General features: G+C 47.7%; 1 protein-coding gene across 1 annotated transcript in view; it reads right to left on the bottom strand.

Annotated features, from left to right (window-relative positions):
• The window catches only part of LOC143289419 (uncharacterized), a 200,720-nt gene that overhangs the window by 27,792 nt on the left and 155,428 nt on the right, over nucleotides 1-17,500 (bottom strand). The window contains exons 57-65 of the mRNA XM_076598381.1: nucleotides 15,849-15,986; nucleotides 13,272-13,442; nucleotides 10,835-10,981; nucleotides 8,048-8,147; nucleotides 6,200-6,330; nucleotides 4,928-5,005; nucleotides 4,111-4,266; nucleotides 2,719-2,874; nucleotides 1,726-1,890 (exon numbers count right to left, since the gene is read on the bottom strand). Of these exons, the coding sequence (XP_076454496.1) occupies nucleotides 1,726-1,890; nucleotides 2,719-2,874; nucleotides 4,111-4,266; nucleotides 4,928-5,005; nucleotides 6,200-6,330; nucleotides 8,048-8,147; nucleotides 10,835-10,981; nucleotides 13,272-13,442; nucleotides 15,849-15,986 (1,242 nt within the window). The remainder of the gene's footprint in view (nucleotides 1-1,725; nucleotides 1,891-2,718; nucleotides 2,875-4,110; nucleotides 4,267-4,927; nucleotides 5,006-6,199; nucleotides 6,331-8,047; nucleotides 8,148-10,834; nucleotides 10,982-13,271; nucleotides 13,443-15,848; nucleotides 15,987-17,500) is intronic.

The raw sequence follows: 17,500 nt of genomic DNA on the forward strand, positions 1-17,500 counted from the left end.
ATAAAACGGTGGTCGACCCAAGAAAGTCCGGGTAAAAAAACAACAACAAAAAAACCGATTTGTTCAAACCTCTCTTACTCTCTTTCCCCCCTCCAGATGACAGAAATGGGGTTAATCATGTTCCACACAGTGAGAGACTTTCCAACAGAGCTTGGTCTCCGACCGAGGTTAGGCACTATATAAGAATCCATACCAGAACCATATGAACCGTTTGATACGACGTTCCTCAGCAGAGTATCGTTTCGCTGAAATAAAATGCACAGTAAAAGACACAAGCCAAAGTCCTCGCCATAGAGATTGGCGCAAGAGGGTTTGTGGGCGCATCTGCCTACAGTCTCATGAAACAGCTGTCGATTTCTGGCAGAGAGAGGACACGGGCTCTCAAGGCAATGGCAGAAGCAGCAGAAAAAAAGTTCCCAACTCAAACTAAGCGCACGATAGCTCATTGGTTAAAAAGGTGACTCAGTCCTGAAGTGGCGACCACCCTGGAGGCGCGGGCTCGAACCTGCTGAGGACCAGGAAAACAGAAAGAAAAAAACCCAGACGGCATCCAGGAGTCATGACCTGGGTGCGGCCTGGCCCCCTTAGAGTGTAAGGAGTTAATTAAGGGCCGAAACACTTGACTGAGTGGGGCTTCTTCTCTGAATACCTTGTAGTGTCCAGCTCTCCCTAGAGTTTCTTATCACCACAAGACATGTGGAGTAAACGATATTGTATGCCCCTTTGTGTAGATCTCCAAAAGAAGATGAAGTCTACTTTGTTTTATGTTGTGCTGTGTTAGACTGCCCGAGACAAATATGATTATATTATTCCCAACTCTTGCTTCTGTCTTCAAGAAAAGAAAACACATTATTATTACGAATCTTGCCATACAAATTAATAAGACATTGAAAAGACGTAGATCCTAGAGAGAGGGTTGTGGGGTCAGACAGACAGTCGGACGGACAGACAGACAAACAGACAGGCGGACAGCCAGCCAGAAAGACATACGGACTGACAGACAGACAGACATACACTGGACGTAGCAGTGACTAGCGGTAGGAAACCTTTTTGTCTTCTTCTTCTTCTTCTTCTGCGTTCGTGGCCTGCAACTCCCACGTTCACTCGTATGCACACGAGTGGGCTTTTACGTGTATGACCGTTTTAACCCCGCCATGTAGGCAGCCATACTCCGTTTTCGGGGGTGTGCATGCTGGGTATGTTCTTGTTTCCATAACCCACCGAACGCTGACATGGATTACAGGATCTTTAACGTGCGTATTTGATCTTCTGCTTGCATATACACACGAAGGGGGTTCAGGCACTAGCAGGTCTGCACATATGTTGACCTGGGAGATCGTAAAAATCTCCACCCTTTACCCACCAGGCGCCATCACCGTGATTCGAACCCGGGACCCTCAGATTGACAGTCCAACGCTTTAACCACTCGGCTATTGCGCCCGTCACCCTTTTTGTCTCACAGCCTGTAAACAGACAGACAGACAGACAGACAGAAAGACAAAAAGACGACCAGACAAAGAGACAGATAGCCAGTCAGCCAAACAGACAGACAGACAGAGACAAACGGACACGTACACTGCAGATAGCAACCATCGGCAGTAGTTGCCCGCGCAAAGCCCGCACACACACACACACACACACACACACACACACACACACACACACACACACACACACACAGCGAACCAGCCAGCCAGCCAGCCAGACAAACAGACAGACACCTACACTGCAGATAGCAGTCGTCGGCGGTAGGAAACCTGTTGTCGTTGCCCCCGCACAGCCCGTAAACGAAACGTTCGCAGCGCTCTGACGTCACGTTGTAGAACCACAGAGGGGCGTATGCCTGGCAGTTCCCGCTGTCTGGCATCAGCTGACACTTCTGTGGCACCCCTGGGGACAGTCAAACGGCACGTGCGCGCGCGCGCGTTACATTTACATATCGACAGATCCGGGGGGAGGGGCGGGGTGGCGGGGGGTGGGTACACACACATGCGAGGCACATGCGGGTGCATAAATCTTTGTATTGATAAAAAAAAACACCACCACTACCACCACCATCATCATCATCATCATCATCATCATCATCATCATCATCACAATCATCATCATCATCATCCAGTAATGTTTAACAGAATTATTGTTCCTACTTGCAATTCTTTCATCGTTATCATCACTGTTGATGTTGCTCTTGCTGACGTATTGTTGTTGTTGTCAATTAAGTAGAAACAGGAATGAGGGAAAATGGGAATAGGTAGAAACGGAAATGACGAAAATGAGAATAGGTAGAAACAGGAATGAGGAAAAATGGGATTAGGTAGAAACAGGAATGAGCAAAATGGGAATAGGTAGAAACGGAAATGACGAAAATGAGAATAGGTAGAAATGGGAATGAACGAAAATGAGAATAGGTAGAAGCGAGAATGGGCGAAATGGGAATAGGTAGAAACAGGAATGAGCGAAATGGGAATAGGTAGAAACGGAAAATTAATGACGAAAATGAGAAGAGGTAGAAACAGGAATGAACGAAAATGAGAATAGGTAGAAGCGAGAATGGGCGAAATTGGATTAGGTAGAAACGGGAAATGTGCGAAATGGGAATAGGTAGAAACGTGAAATGAGCGAAATGGGAACAGGTAGAAACGCGAAACAGGCGAAATGGGAACAGGTAGAAACAGGAACAAGCGAAACTGGGCTGCTCCGCATCTAAACATCACTGACCGCTGACGGTGAACAGCTTCTGTGTCTGGCCCTCCGCTGGCCTCCTCAGCTCAGGGTCCACGTTGTTCCGACGGTTGAAGGCCGCCATGGCGATGATGTCATCCTGGTGAAGCGCCTGCAGCGCCTCCTGCCGTTTGATCTGGCAGGTTGTCGCCCCTGGTGACAGAACGCGGTGTTCTCCAGTTACGTGCATTTTGGTGGGGTTTATGTTACGATATTATTCGTTTTACGTGAAAACCCCCCCCCAAACAAACATCGGCAGCTCACACAGAAACACACTGCATTCATGTATGCACACACACACACACACACACACACACACATATAAATATATATATCTATATGTGTGTGTGTGTGTGTGTGTGTGTGTGTGTGCGTGCGTGTGTGTGTCTGAGTATGTCTGATTCTGACTGTAGTGAAACTAAAACTGTGTCAATCCCACAACGAGAGCAGAAAAGACCTATCATCTGCTACTGACTGGCCCATAGTTCGCCCGCACTGATTCTGTAATTAGTGCGTCCGCCCTTGTGGCCGCGTTCTCATCTCCGGAGTCACTGACGTCTCCATCGTTCGCGAATGATTGCCATGATTTAATGAATTCAATCAAAAAAAACAATTACACAAACTATACACATAACACCATTCGATATAAGCAGTTAGCCTGTTGCTCTGATGTTCATGTGTACATGTTGGGTTTTTTTGTTTGTTTGTTTGTTTGTTTTTTTGCTCTTTTTTTTTCTAAATAAAGATTGGTTTAAATCTGTTGTCCATGGCGGGCTCAGTAGGTGATGTCCCAAGTACTTTGAATCAGAACAAGCACTACCGAACGCCACCGAAAGGACTCAGCAGCAGTGCAGGGTCTCCTCTGGTGTGTGGCCTCCAGGCGACCTCACATCGATGGTTTTACCTGTGGACTGCCAGGCACTGGGACTACGACAGATAAACCCGGGTGTGGCTGTATATGGGGGGGGGGGGGGGACTTCGAATGATCGGCACGGGAGTAATACCACTGAAACGGTGCAGATGATAGGGCAAGAAAAAAGAAAGAAAGAAAAAAAAAAGAATGGTTTAAACTAAAAACAACGATCAGTCATTCGGATGAGGCGATAAACCGAGGTCCCGTGTGCAGCCAGCATACATTTAGCGCACGTAAAAGAACCCACGGCAACAAAAGGGTTGTTCCTGGCAAAATTCTGTAGAAAAATCCACTTCGATAGGAAAAACAAATAAAACTGCACGCAGGAAAAATACAAAAAAAAAAAAAGGGTGGCGCTGTAGCGTAGCGACGCGCTCTCCCTGGGGTGAGCAGCCCGAAATTTCACACAGAGAAATCTGATGTGATAACTGGAAGAAATACAAACACAATACAATCAAACGAACCAACCAACCAACCTTGCTTGCAGTCGACGGGTTGGTTGTCGGCGTTGTAGAACTGCACTCTGCAGCTGCCACAAGGGTTGATACGGCACACAGCCTCGGGGTGAGCGGCGCACACTTGCAGGCACAGGTCTTCGTTACAGCACTGCACCTCCTCGCCTCCGGGACACACTGCAAAGAGGTGGGGGGGTGGGGGTGGGGATGGGCGGTAGGGGGTAGGGGAGGGGGGGCGTGGGGGGGTGGTGGTGGACGGTTTTGTGGTCAGGCTGGGGTTTGAACCATGGTTCATCATGGGGTAATGAAGTTATATGAGTCAGTGCGTGCGTGTGTATGTGTATGTGAATGTGTGTGTGTGTGTGTGTGTGTGTGTGTGTGTGTGTGTGAAAGAGAGAGGGTGAGAGGGAGAGGGGGGGTGTGGGGGTGGGAGTGGAAGAGCTACTCATCCACCCACCTATCCAGCCAGTCAGGCAGCCAGCCAGAGAGACAGCTAGCTAGCCATACAGACAGACGGAGACAGACAGACAGACAGAGACAGAGAGAAAGAGGGAGAGGGAGAGAGTGAATGAATGAATGAATGAATGAATGAATGAATCTTTATTTTTTCAAAGAGAGAGAGAGAGAGAATGAATGAATGAATGAATGAATCTTTATTTTTCCAAGAGAGAGAGAGAGACAGACAGACAGACAGAATGAATGAATGAATCTTTATTTTTCCAAGAGAGAGAGACAGACCGATAGACAGAATGAATGAATGAATCTTTATTTTTCAGAGAGAGAGAGAGAGAGAGGGCCAGCCAAACAGCCAGACGGACAGGCAGACAGCGGTACCGACCTTGACACTGTTCTCCCAGCTGACTGTTCTCTCTGCTGCCTGTCTTGTCCGCCTTCTCGATCGTCACTGGCGTCACTGCTGCACACGTCACCACACACGTCACTACACGCCGCACACGTCACCACAGGCCACACACGTCACCACACACGTCACCACAGACCACACACGTCACCACACGCCGCACACGTCACCACACACGCCACGACAGGCCACACACGTCACCACAAGCGACACACGTCACCACACGCCGCACACGTCACCGCACACGCCACACACGTCACCACAGGCCACACACGTCACCACACACCACACACGTCACCACAGGCCACACACGTCACCACACACGTCACCACACACATCACCACAGGCCACACACATCACCACAGGCCACACACATCACCACAGGCCACACACGTCACCACAGGCCACACACGTCACCACAGGCCACACGTCACCACCCACCTACAATACACGTCATCACTCTCACCCATTTTTTTCGTCGTCTTTATCAACATTATCATCATATTTGTCGTCATCATGGTCGTCTTCGTCACCAACCACCGCCCCTTTCATCAATGCCGTCACCACACTCACATCGTCGTCGTCATCATCATCAACGTCGTCGTCATTATCATCGTCGTCATTATCATCATTGTCGTCGTCATTATCGTCATCATCATCGTTGCAATTATCATCGTCGTCGTCATCATTATCATCATCGTCCACGTCATCATAATCGTCGTCGTCACCATTATCATCATCATCGTCGTCATTGTCGTCATCATTATCATCGTCGTCGTCATCAGCAGCATCGACGTCGTCATTATCGTATCATCAGCGTTTTAGTCAGAATCTTTTCTTTTTTTTAATCACTAAGAGACAGACAAGAGAGAGAGAGAGAGAAACAGAGACAGGGACAGAGACAGACAGAGAGACAGAAAAACAGAGACAGACAGACAGAAACAGACAGACAGATAGAGACAGAGAGAGAGAGAGAGAGAGAGAGAGAGAGAGAGAGAGAGAGATCAGAGGTACGTAAACAGGCAGACATTCACACACAGTCAGACAGAAAGCCGGACAGACAGACAGACAGAGACACAGAGAGAGAGAGAGAGCGAGACAGACAGACAGGCAAAAAGACAGACAGACAGAGACAGGGAGAGAGAGTGACAGAGACAGAGAGAGGTACGTAGGATTGGCAGACATCCACACAGACAGACAGACTGACAGACAGGCTGACAGACAGACAGACAGACAGACCACACCACTGACCCCACTGACACGGGGCCACCCCCCGGACTCGCGTGCCCGGCACCACGTGACCCTTCAGCGGCGTAACACACCAACAGACACCCAACTTCTCACTGCACTGCTCCTTCTGCCAGTTGCCATCACTGTCACACCTGTACACAGCATGACATGTCACTGTCACACCTGTACACAGCATGATATGACATGTCACTGTCACACCTGTACACAGCATGACATGACACTGTCACACCTGTACACAGCATGACATGACACGTCACTGTCACACCTGTACACAGCATGACATGACACTGTCACACCTGTACACAGCATGACATGACACTGTCACACCTGTACACAGCATGACATGACACTGTCACACCTGTACACAGCATGACATGTCACACCTGTACACAGCATGACATGTCACTGTCACACCTGTACACAGCATGACATGACACTGTCACACCTGTACACAGCATGACATGACACTGTCACACCTGTACACAGCATGATATGACATGTCACTGTCACACCTGTACACAGCATGACATGACACGTCAGTATCACACCTGTACACAGCATGACATGACACGTCACTGTCACACCTGTACACAGCATGACATGACACGCCACTGTCACACCTGTACACAGCATGACATGACACGCCACTGTCACACCTGTACACAGCATGACATGACACGTCACTGTCACACCTGTACACAGCATGACATGACACGTCACTGTCACACCTGTACACAGCATGACATGTCACTGTCACACCTGTACACAGCATGACATGTCACTGTCACCTGTACACAGCATGACATGTCACACCTGTACACAGCATGACATGTCACTGTCACACCTGTACACAGCATGACATGTCACTGTCACACCTGTACACAGCATGACATGACACGTCACTGTCACACCTGTACACAGCATGATATGACATGTCACTGTCACACCTGTACACAGCATGACATGACATGTCACTGTCACACCTGTATACAGCATAATATGACACGTCAGTGTCACACCTGTACACAGCATTATATGACATGTCACTGTCACACCTGTACACAGCATGACATGTCACTGTCACACCTGTACACAGCATGATATGACATGTCACTGTCACACCTGTACACAGCATGACATGACACGTCACTGTCACACTTGTACACATCATATGACACGTCACTGTCACACCTGTACACAGCATGACATGACACGTCACTGTCACAACCTGTACACAACATTATATGACACGTCAGTGTCACACCTGTACACAGCATGATATGACATGTCACTGTCACACCTGTACACAGCATGATATGACACGTCACTGTCACACCTGTACACAGCATATGACACGTCACTGTCACACCTGTACACAGCATGATATGACACGTCACTGTCACACCTGTATACAGCATGATATGACACGTCACTGTCACACCTGTACACAGCATATGACACGTCACTGTCACACCTGTACACAGCATGACATGACACGTCACTGTCACACCTGTACACAGCATATGACACGTCACTGTCACACCTGTACACAGCATGATATGACACGTCACTGTCACACCTATACACAGCATGATATGACATGTCACTGTCACACCTGTACACAGCATGACATGACACGTCACACCTGTACTGAGAATGATATGACGAGAGTGTGAGACAGACAGACAGACAGATCAGTAGAAAGAAAGCAGACAGAGAGACAGACAGACGGACACGCAGCCCGGGGGACAGACGGACATTCGTCCACACAGACTGGCAAACAGACACTACAGACAAGCCGACAGACGGACACACAGACAGACAGACAGATGTCCAGATGCCAGTCACCTGGGGCGGAATCTGAGGAAGCAGTCACTGGTACTGTGTAGCATCTGACGGTGATGGGCAATCAGCTCGTCTCGGCAACTGTGGCTCGCTTCCGTGGGCGCTGCACACACACACACACACACACACACACACACACACACACACACACACACAGATTATATATATGTACACACAGAAAGAAAGAGAAAGAGAAAGAGAGACTGAGACAGAGACAGTGATACACTCCCCCCCCCCCTACCCCCCCCCCCCCCTCCTCCCCCCCCCCCCCACACACAGTAACATCACATACACACACATACACACAGGCACACACGCGCACACACACACAAACACACACACACAGATTATATATATGTACTACACAGAGAAAGAAAGAGAAAGAGAGAGAGAGAGACTGAGACAGTGATACACCCCCCTCCCCCTCTAACCCCCCTCCCCCCCCCCCCACACTCACACAGTAACATGGCATACGCACACATACACACAGGCACGCACACGCGCACACACACACAAACACACACACACACACAGATTATATATATGTAGACACAGAAAGAAAGAGAAAGAGAGACTGAGACAGAGACAGTGATACACTCCCCCCCACCTAACCCCCCCGCCCCCCCAACACACACACACAGTAACATGACATACACACACATACACACACGCACGCACGCACACACACACACACACACACACACACACATGCACACAGATTATATATATGTATACACAGAAAGAGAGAAAAAGAGAATGAGAGAAAGAGAGTGACACACTCCTATCGAAGTGGATTTTTCCACAGAATTTTGCCAGGAAGAACCCCTTTGTTGCCGTGGGTTCTTTTACGTGCGCTAAGTGCATGCTGCGCGCGGGACCTCGGTTTATCGTCTCATCCGAATGACTAGCGTCCAGAACAACCACTCAAGGTCCAGTGGAAGGGGAGAAAATATCGGCGGCTGAGCCGTGATTCGAACCAGCGCGCTCAGATTCTCTCGCTTCCTAGGCGGACGCGTTACCTCTAGGCCATCACTCCACCTCGTTACTGGAAAATTAAACTGAGCGTCCAGTGGTTCTTGTGTGATACGATAAACGAGGTCCTGTGTGCAGCACGCACTTACGCACTGAAAAACATCCCATGGCAAGATAAGTGTTGTCCTCTGGCAAAACTTACGAAGAAGAAATCCATTCTAATAGGTACACAAAATATACATGCTTGCACGCAATGCCTGACTTGCTAGCACGTTGGGTTATGCTGCTGGTCAGGCATCTGCCTAGTAGATGTGGTGCTGCATGTACAGAGTTGTTCAAACGCAGTGACGCTTCCTTGAAAAGTTATTGTTTCAGTTTCTCAAGGGGGCGTCACTGCGTTCGGACAAATCCATATTCGCTACAGCCTGACCAGAGGCATAACCTATTGCGCTTAGTCAGGACTTGAGTGTATATCTGAGTATCTGTCTTCTTCTTCTTCTTCTTTCCGTTACACGACCAACATCGACTTGCCGATGACTCTGTCGTGGTTCATGCATGCTGGGTATTTTCGTGTCTCCATAACCCAGCGAACACTGACATGGATTACAGGATCTTTAACGTGCGTATTTGATCTTCTGCTTGCATATACACACGAAGGGGGTTCAGGCACTAGCAGGTCTGCACATATGTTGACCTGGGAGATCGGAAAAATCTCCACCCTTTACCCACCAGGCGCCGTTACCGTGATTCGAACCCGGGACCCTCAGATTGAAAGTCCAACGCTTAAACCACTTGGCCATTGCGCCCGTCAAAGTGGATTTCTTCTACACAGCTCTGCCAGAGAACAACACTCTCGTTGCCATGGGTTCTTTTTCAGCACGTGCTGCACACGAGACCTCGGTTTATTGTCACACCCGAAAGACTAGATGCTCAGTTTGATTTTCCAAACAAACGTTCGGAAAAAAACAGGGCGAGAGCGGGATTCGAACCCAGACCCTCACAGACTCTCTGTATTGGCAGACGAGCGTCTTTACCACTTTCACCACCTTCCTCCTTGGTCAAGTGAAAAATGTAACTTGAAAAAGTGAAACTTGAACTTGAAATAGTGACACTGACACTTGAAATAGTGACACTGAATCTTGAAATAGTGACACTGAATCTTGAAAAAGTGACACTGAATCTTGAAATAGTGACACTGAATCTTGAAAAAGTGACACTGAGTCTTGAAATAGTGACACTGAGTCTTGAAAAAGTGACGCTGAATCTTGAAATAGTGACACTGAATTTTGAAATAGTGACACTGAGTCTTGAAAAAGTGACACTGAATCTTGAAATTGTGACACTGAATCTTGAAATAGTGACACTGAATCTTGAAATAGTGACACTGAATCTTGAAATAGTGACACTGAATCTTGAAAAAGTGGAGCTGAAACGTGAGAGTCAGTGAAACCGAAACATTAAAAAAAAGTGAAACTGAAACTTGAAAAAGCGAAAACTGAAACTTCCTTCCTTTCTTCTTCCCAACTTTGCTCTTCCTTCCATAATAATAACAACAATAATGATAATAATAATGGTATTTTAGATAGCGCTGAATCTTGTGCAGAGACAAATCAAAGCGCTTTCGCACCAGTCATTCACACGCATGCATAACTCTAAAACTGGAGAAACTGAAGACAAGGAAGAGGCAGGGGAGGGAGGCTATTTTGGGAAGAGGTGGGTTTTTAAGGCCAGACTTGAAAGAGCTGAGTGTGGAGACTTGACGAAGCGAAAGAGGAAGTTCATTCCAGTTGCAAGGTCTTTTTTCTGGGCTGCACGTACACTTGGGAACGGTACAGGCAGAGCCGCCACAGGAGGTGTTACAGCAGATCTGATTGGCTGGACAGTCTCCGTCTCCAAGGCAACTGAGTTCGCAGGACACGCTGAGCACGGGGCGAGGCACTGGGCACGTGCCTTCTTTACACCGCCCTGCACACACACACACACACACACACACACACACACACGTTACACACACACACACACACACACACATACACACGTTACACACACATACACACACGTTACACACACACACACACACACGCACACATACACATACACACGCACACACACATACATGCACACATGCACATACACACATATATATATATATAAATTAAATCAATCATTTTCTATATGTAACACACACACACACACACACACACACACACACACACACACACACACACACACACACACACACACACTTTCACTTACTCGCATGCGTACACAGTAATCCCCCCACCCTCCACCCACTCGATTTTTTTTTCCTACCCTCGTCTAATATCACTTACAGTGAAAAGACTTTAACTCTCTCCATACGAACGGCGAAAGAGACGACGTTAACAGCGTTTCACCCCAATTACCATCATCAAAATATTGCAAGCGGAAGGCTCTTATACTGAAGAGGTGAATGTTGACAAAGAATACCACAATTCTGACGACGGAAGCTAAAGGTTTGGGTCATTCAGACACCCACTGGACATCCGAGGGGTCTGTGTAGAGGAGAAGAGAGGACTGGCCGTACTGAGTGAGTTAAACTAAAGAACGAACGAACAACATGCACACAGGCATGCGCACACACACACACACACACACACACACACTTAGAAAACACGGTTGGCCCAGAAACTAGGTACTCACTCCAACTCTCATCATCCACCATGTTCCTCACGTCTCTCTCCCCCTTGCCCTCTTCATAAAAATAACATCAATACTACCACCACTACCACTACTACTACTACTACTACTACAACTACTACTAGTAGGGAGGGGGGGGCAGAAAGAGGGGGTGGGGGGTGGGGGGGCAGAGATGTGGAGTGATGGCCTAGAGGAAACAGGAAAATCTGAGCGCGCTGGTTCGAATCACGGCTCAGCCGCCGATATTTTCTCTCCCCCCCCACCCCCCCACCCCCCTCTCCACTAGACCTTGAGTGGTGGTCTGGGCGTTCGTCATTCGGATGAGACGATAAACCGAGGTCCCGTGTGCAGCACGCACTTAGAGCACGTAAAAGAACCCACGGCAACAAAAGGGTTGTTCCTGGCAAAATTCTGAAGAAAAAAAAATCCACTTTGATAGGAAAAACAAATAAAACTGCACGCAGGAAAAAATACAAAAAAAGGGGGTGGCGCTGTAGTGTAGCGATGCACTCTCCCTGGGGAGAGCAGCCCGAATTTCACACAGAGAAATCTGTTGTGATAAAAAGAAATACAAATACAAATACTACTGATGATGATGATAATAAAATAACAACAATACCACACATGTCACAGGTACAATATGCAGCAATTACATCAAAATACTACAACTACTATCACCATTAACAACAACGATAACAACGGATCAATTAAACAACAACAACAACAACAACACAGACAGACAGACATACAAACGTATATACATACATACACACACACATACATACATGCAAACTGAATGGCATTTGTGTTGCGCGCTTTCTCAAAAAGTATGCGCTGGCATTCCGTCAAAGAACAGCATCAGTACAGCGCGTTTTTGTTTTTGTTTTGTTTTGTTTTCTCTCAAAAGTATAAAGTTCAAAAACAAGAGAGGCAAGGCCTTCAAGACTCACTTGTGATACACTTAAAAAAAAAAAAAATCCAAGCTTTTTATGGATTGAGTATAATTTCAAAATGTAATGTTTAAGATGAGAAAGATCAGTTTAAAGCAAATTAACTCCCCTAGCATTACAGAGTAATTTCCCTTTTTTACTATCTGCACCAAAACGTTTGCAAAATAAATAAAACTTCCATGCTTAGCAAAAGAAATTCCTGTTTGAACAAAAAATGATAATAATGACTGCTCTAGCTGTTGGGTCAGAATATCAGATCAAAGTGCCAGGTTCAGAGAATACAAAAAATATAAATATAACAATAAATGCAGTTTGCATATAATTAGGCTTCATTCTTTATTTTTTTGTGCCCATCCCAGAGGCGCAATATTGTTTTAAACAAGATGACTGGAAAGAACTGAATTTTTCCTATTTTTATGCCAAATTTGGTGTCAACTGACAAAGTAGTTGCAGAGAAAATGTCAATGTTAAAGTTTACCACGGACAGACACACACACACACACACACACACACACACAGACAACCGAACACCGGGTTAAAACATAGACTCACTTTGTTTACACAAGTGAGTCAAAAACCAGCCAACTCACAAACCCCCACCCCCACCCCCCACCCCCCACACTGACCTTGAGGTCCGCAGGTGTTGCAGCAGGCGTCCTTGGTGAGGAAGTTGTTGTCGTTGGCCCCGCAGCCGGTGAAGGTGAAGGGCAGGCACTGCCGACTGTCAGGGTCGTAGCGGTAGCGGGTGTGGCGTCCCTCGCACTGCCCTTCCAACCCCCTCTGCTCACAGATCCTCTCTGCAAAAGGGGGTCAGGGGGTCAGGGGAGGGGTTGGTGGGTGTGTGTGGGGGGGGGAGGGGGAAGGAAAGACCTTGGTACTCAGCACTTCATGGAAATGGATGTGCCCTACCACTTCTAACTCCACATACACTGTTATGTACATGCACACACTAGGTCACCATGAACCACTGGCATTTAAACAAAATGTATACATTATTATTATTATTACTACTACTTTTTTGATATTATAATTATTATTCATTTATCTATTTATTTATTCATGTACGCTTATAGTTGACTTCATCAAGTTTTTTGCACCTTATACATATTATTAGTAGTGGTAGCAATTTGGGTTTTTTTTATGTATATATCTGTTATTCATTCACCCTTTTTTTCTTTTTTTTTTTCTCAGGGCCTGCCTAAGCGCGTTGGGTTACGCTGCTGGTCAGGCATCTGCTTGGCAGATGTGGTGTAGCGTATATGGATGTGTCCGAACGCAGTGACGCCTCCTTGAGCTACTGAAGCTGAAACTGAAACTGTATACATTAAAAGGGGAGATAGGGTTGGTCCACCGCTGTGATACAGATGACAATTTTTTTTCCCTTTCTTTTTCTTTCATTCTTTGGTTATGTATTAGGTTAAGAAAGAGGAGAAAGAGAGAGAGAGAGAGAGAGAGAGGATGGATGACAGAAAAGCTTCAATATCTAACAAACAACTCATCAATATACCCAGACAGATGTAATCACTTGTCACACATGTTTAAAACGCAACGCATACATCAGAACGCTAGAACATCAAAAAAAAAAAAAACCCTGGCAAATGTACACAGACATCGAAATCACTTTTAATGCACGCCTCAAGACACACTGGGGCAATTGCTAGGCCAGACGATAGGGTAAAAAAAAAGAAAAGAAAAGTGATTACTTAAGGTGTGTGAGCGAAAGTGGTGCATGAAAGGTAAATATGAATCTGTGAAAGAAGAAAAAGAAAGATGTGGGGAAAAAAAATAGGAAGATGGAAGCCCCACAAAAAAGTGGGAAAAATGAGGGCAGAGAAAAACACACAAAAAAAGCAACAACAACAACAAAAACCCAAACAAACAAAAAAAAAACCCATCAGGACTCATTTATTTGTCTCATAAAAACCATCAAAGGAATTACGGACACTAAAAAAAACAACTAAAACACAACAAACACACATAAAAGATACACATAAAAGCAATTAAGTTGCGTCAGCGCATGCAAGATCTTCCACAAGACATAGTTATGGACTGCAAACTTTTAAGCACTTATAGATATGTCCTGCCAGTTCTTGCTGAAAATAACAAACGCACTAAAAATATAAAGACGTAAAAACAACAAAACCTCTCTTGACACAGTAAAGTACTAAAATGCACAACAATAAAAATGGATTAAAAATTAAGCAAACACATGAGTAAAAAATGCTGAAAACAACAACAACAACAACAACAACAACAACAATAATAATAATAATAATAATAAATGGTATTTATATAGCGCTGAATCTTGTGCAGAGACAAATCAAAGCGCTTTCGCACCAGTCATTCACACGCATGCCTAACTCTAAAACTGAAGAAGAAACTGAAGACAAGGTAGAGGCAGGGAAGGGAGGCTATCTTGTGAAGAGGTGGGCTTCAAGGCCAAGTCTTAACTCCCGAGAGCAAGGTTTCGGTTGCGCATGCGCACTAGAGCCTATCCATAAAAGGGAAAGGGGCGGAGTTTATCTATAAAAAGCGCGAGCACGTGTCCGGTAGAAATGTAAACATGTGGGAGGTGAAAGCAAAACAAAGACCGACTCACTGTTAGCGGAGAAAGATATCCGTGTACTCCTGCCACACAATGTGGTCGTTTACGGTTGCCAACGTCGAGGGGCTGTCTGCATGCTTTCCAATTCTCACCGGACAGTACCACGTGCTGGTGCTATTTTTATCTGACAGACACGTCTAGCGCAAACACAAACGGCTCTAGCTCCGCCCCTTTTCTCTGCATTCAAATTTTGTATTACGTGTAGCTGACACATTTTGTACTTTCCAAAGTCAATTCAGGTCTAGATTGGAAGCTGCTAGGCAAATCTCGCTCTCTGCCATAAATGAAGCCAAACCGTAGCTTTATTAGGCTTTTATTTTGAATAAACCTTCACCGACGTCACAGTGTCAGACTCTGGTGAGAAACTGGCTTGATTCAAATCGCCCGCCATTTATAGTCCGGTTCAGGCTTTAAAAGAGCTGAGTGCGGAGACCTGACGAAGCGAAAAGAGGAAGTTCATTCCAATTACAAAGGTCCAGAGAGAGAGAAAGAACGGCGGCGAACAGTCGAGTGTTTGAATCTGGGTATGCGTAAACATAGTGGATCCGAAGCCGATCGTAGAGAAGCGAGATGGAGTGTAAGTCAACAAACAGCCTACCGGTCCGCTTGATGCAACAGCGGCTGTTCCGACAGTGGTAGCCCGCCCCACAGTCCGCCTGGGACAAACAGCTGAGGGGCTGCTGGGTGAGGGAGTCCATCAGAGGCTGTCCCAGCTCACACACAGCCCCGCCCGTGTCTGAAGAACACCACAGCATCATCAGGCATCACTCACTGACGTCATTCATCGTCGATGCTGTCATCGCCAGTCATCGTCATCACACGCTGAGCATTCGCATCGTCCTCGCTGCAGTTAGAACAATGGTCACTCACGTCGTCATCAGCATCATCGTCGTCGTCGTGGTTAGAACACAAACACGCTCACATCGTCACTAGGATCATCATCATCATCATCGTCATTATCGTCATCACGGACACAGCACTCACAGCATCATCATCGTAATCCTCACTACACTCACGTCATCCTCCTCCTCATCATCATCATCCTCATCATCGTCGTCGTCACACACAGCTCAGTCATATCGTTGTCGTCGTCATCACCATCATGATGCCGCACACGACACTCGCATCATCGTCGTCGCTGTTGATGTTGTCATTATCATCATCGTTATCATCGTTATCACACAGAAAATTCGCATCGTCATCATAGCCAACATGATGGTCGTCATCTTCATCACATACAGCACATCCACACCGTTACCATCATCATCATCATCATCATCATCATCATCATCACCATCACTACACAGAGGATGGGAGGGAGAGGGACAGAGGGAGGGAGGGGGAGGGGGACAGAGAGAGGGAGGGGGGAGGGGGACAGAGAGAGGGAGGGGGACAGAGGGAGGGAGGGGGGGGGACAGAGAGAGGGAGGGAGGGAGGGAGGGAGAGAGGGAGGGGGACAGAGGGAGGGAGGGAGGGAGGGAGGGAGAGAGGGAGACAGAGGGAGGGAGGGGGAGGGACAGGGGGAGGGAGGGGGGGAGGGAGGGGGACAGAGGGACGGAGGGAGGGAGGGGGACAGGGCCACTGGACAGAGAGAGAGGAAGGCAGGACAGGGCCACTGACTGAGGGAGAGGGGGGGACACAGAGAGAGGGGGGGACACAGAGGGGGGACACAGAGAGAGGGGGGGAAACAGAGAGAGGGGGGAGACACAGAGAGGGGGGGACAAAGAGAGAGGGGGGACACAGAGAGAGAGGGGGGACACAGAGAGAGGGGGGAGACACAGAGAGAGGGGGGGACACAGAGAGGGGGGGGACACAGAGAGGGGGGGACAGAGAGAGGGGGACACACAGAGAGGGGGGGGACACAGAGAGGGGGGGACACAGAGAGGGGGGGATACAGAGAGGGGGGGACACAGAGAGGGGGGGACACAGAGAGAAGGGGGGACACAGAGAGAGGGGGGGACACACAGAGAGAGGGGGGGGACACAGAGAGAGAGGGGGACAGAGAGAGAGGGGGGAGACACAGAGAGGGGGGACAAAGAGAGAGGGGGGACACAGAGAGAGAGGGGGGGGACACAGAGAGAGGGGGGGGACACAGAGAGAGGGGGGGACAGAGGGGGGGGGACACAGAGAGAGGGGGGGACACAGAGAGGGGGGGGACACAGAGAGGGGGGGGACACAGAGAGGGGGGGGGACACAGAGAGAGGGGGGGGGGACACAGAGAGAGGGGGGGACACAGAGAGAGGGGGGGAC

The sequence above is a fragment of the Babylonia areolata genome, chromosome 14 (genome assembly GCF_041734735.1).
Source record: "Babylonia areolata isolate BAREFJ2019XMU chromosome 14, ASM4173473v1, whole genome shotgun sequence".
NCBI lineage: Eukaryota > Metazoa > Mollusca > Gastropoda > Neogastropoda > Buccinidae > Babylonia > Babylonia areolata.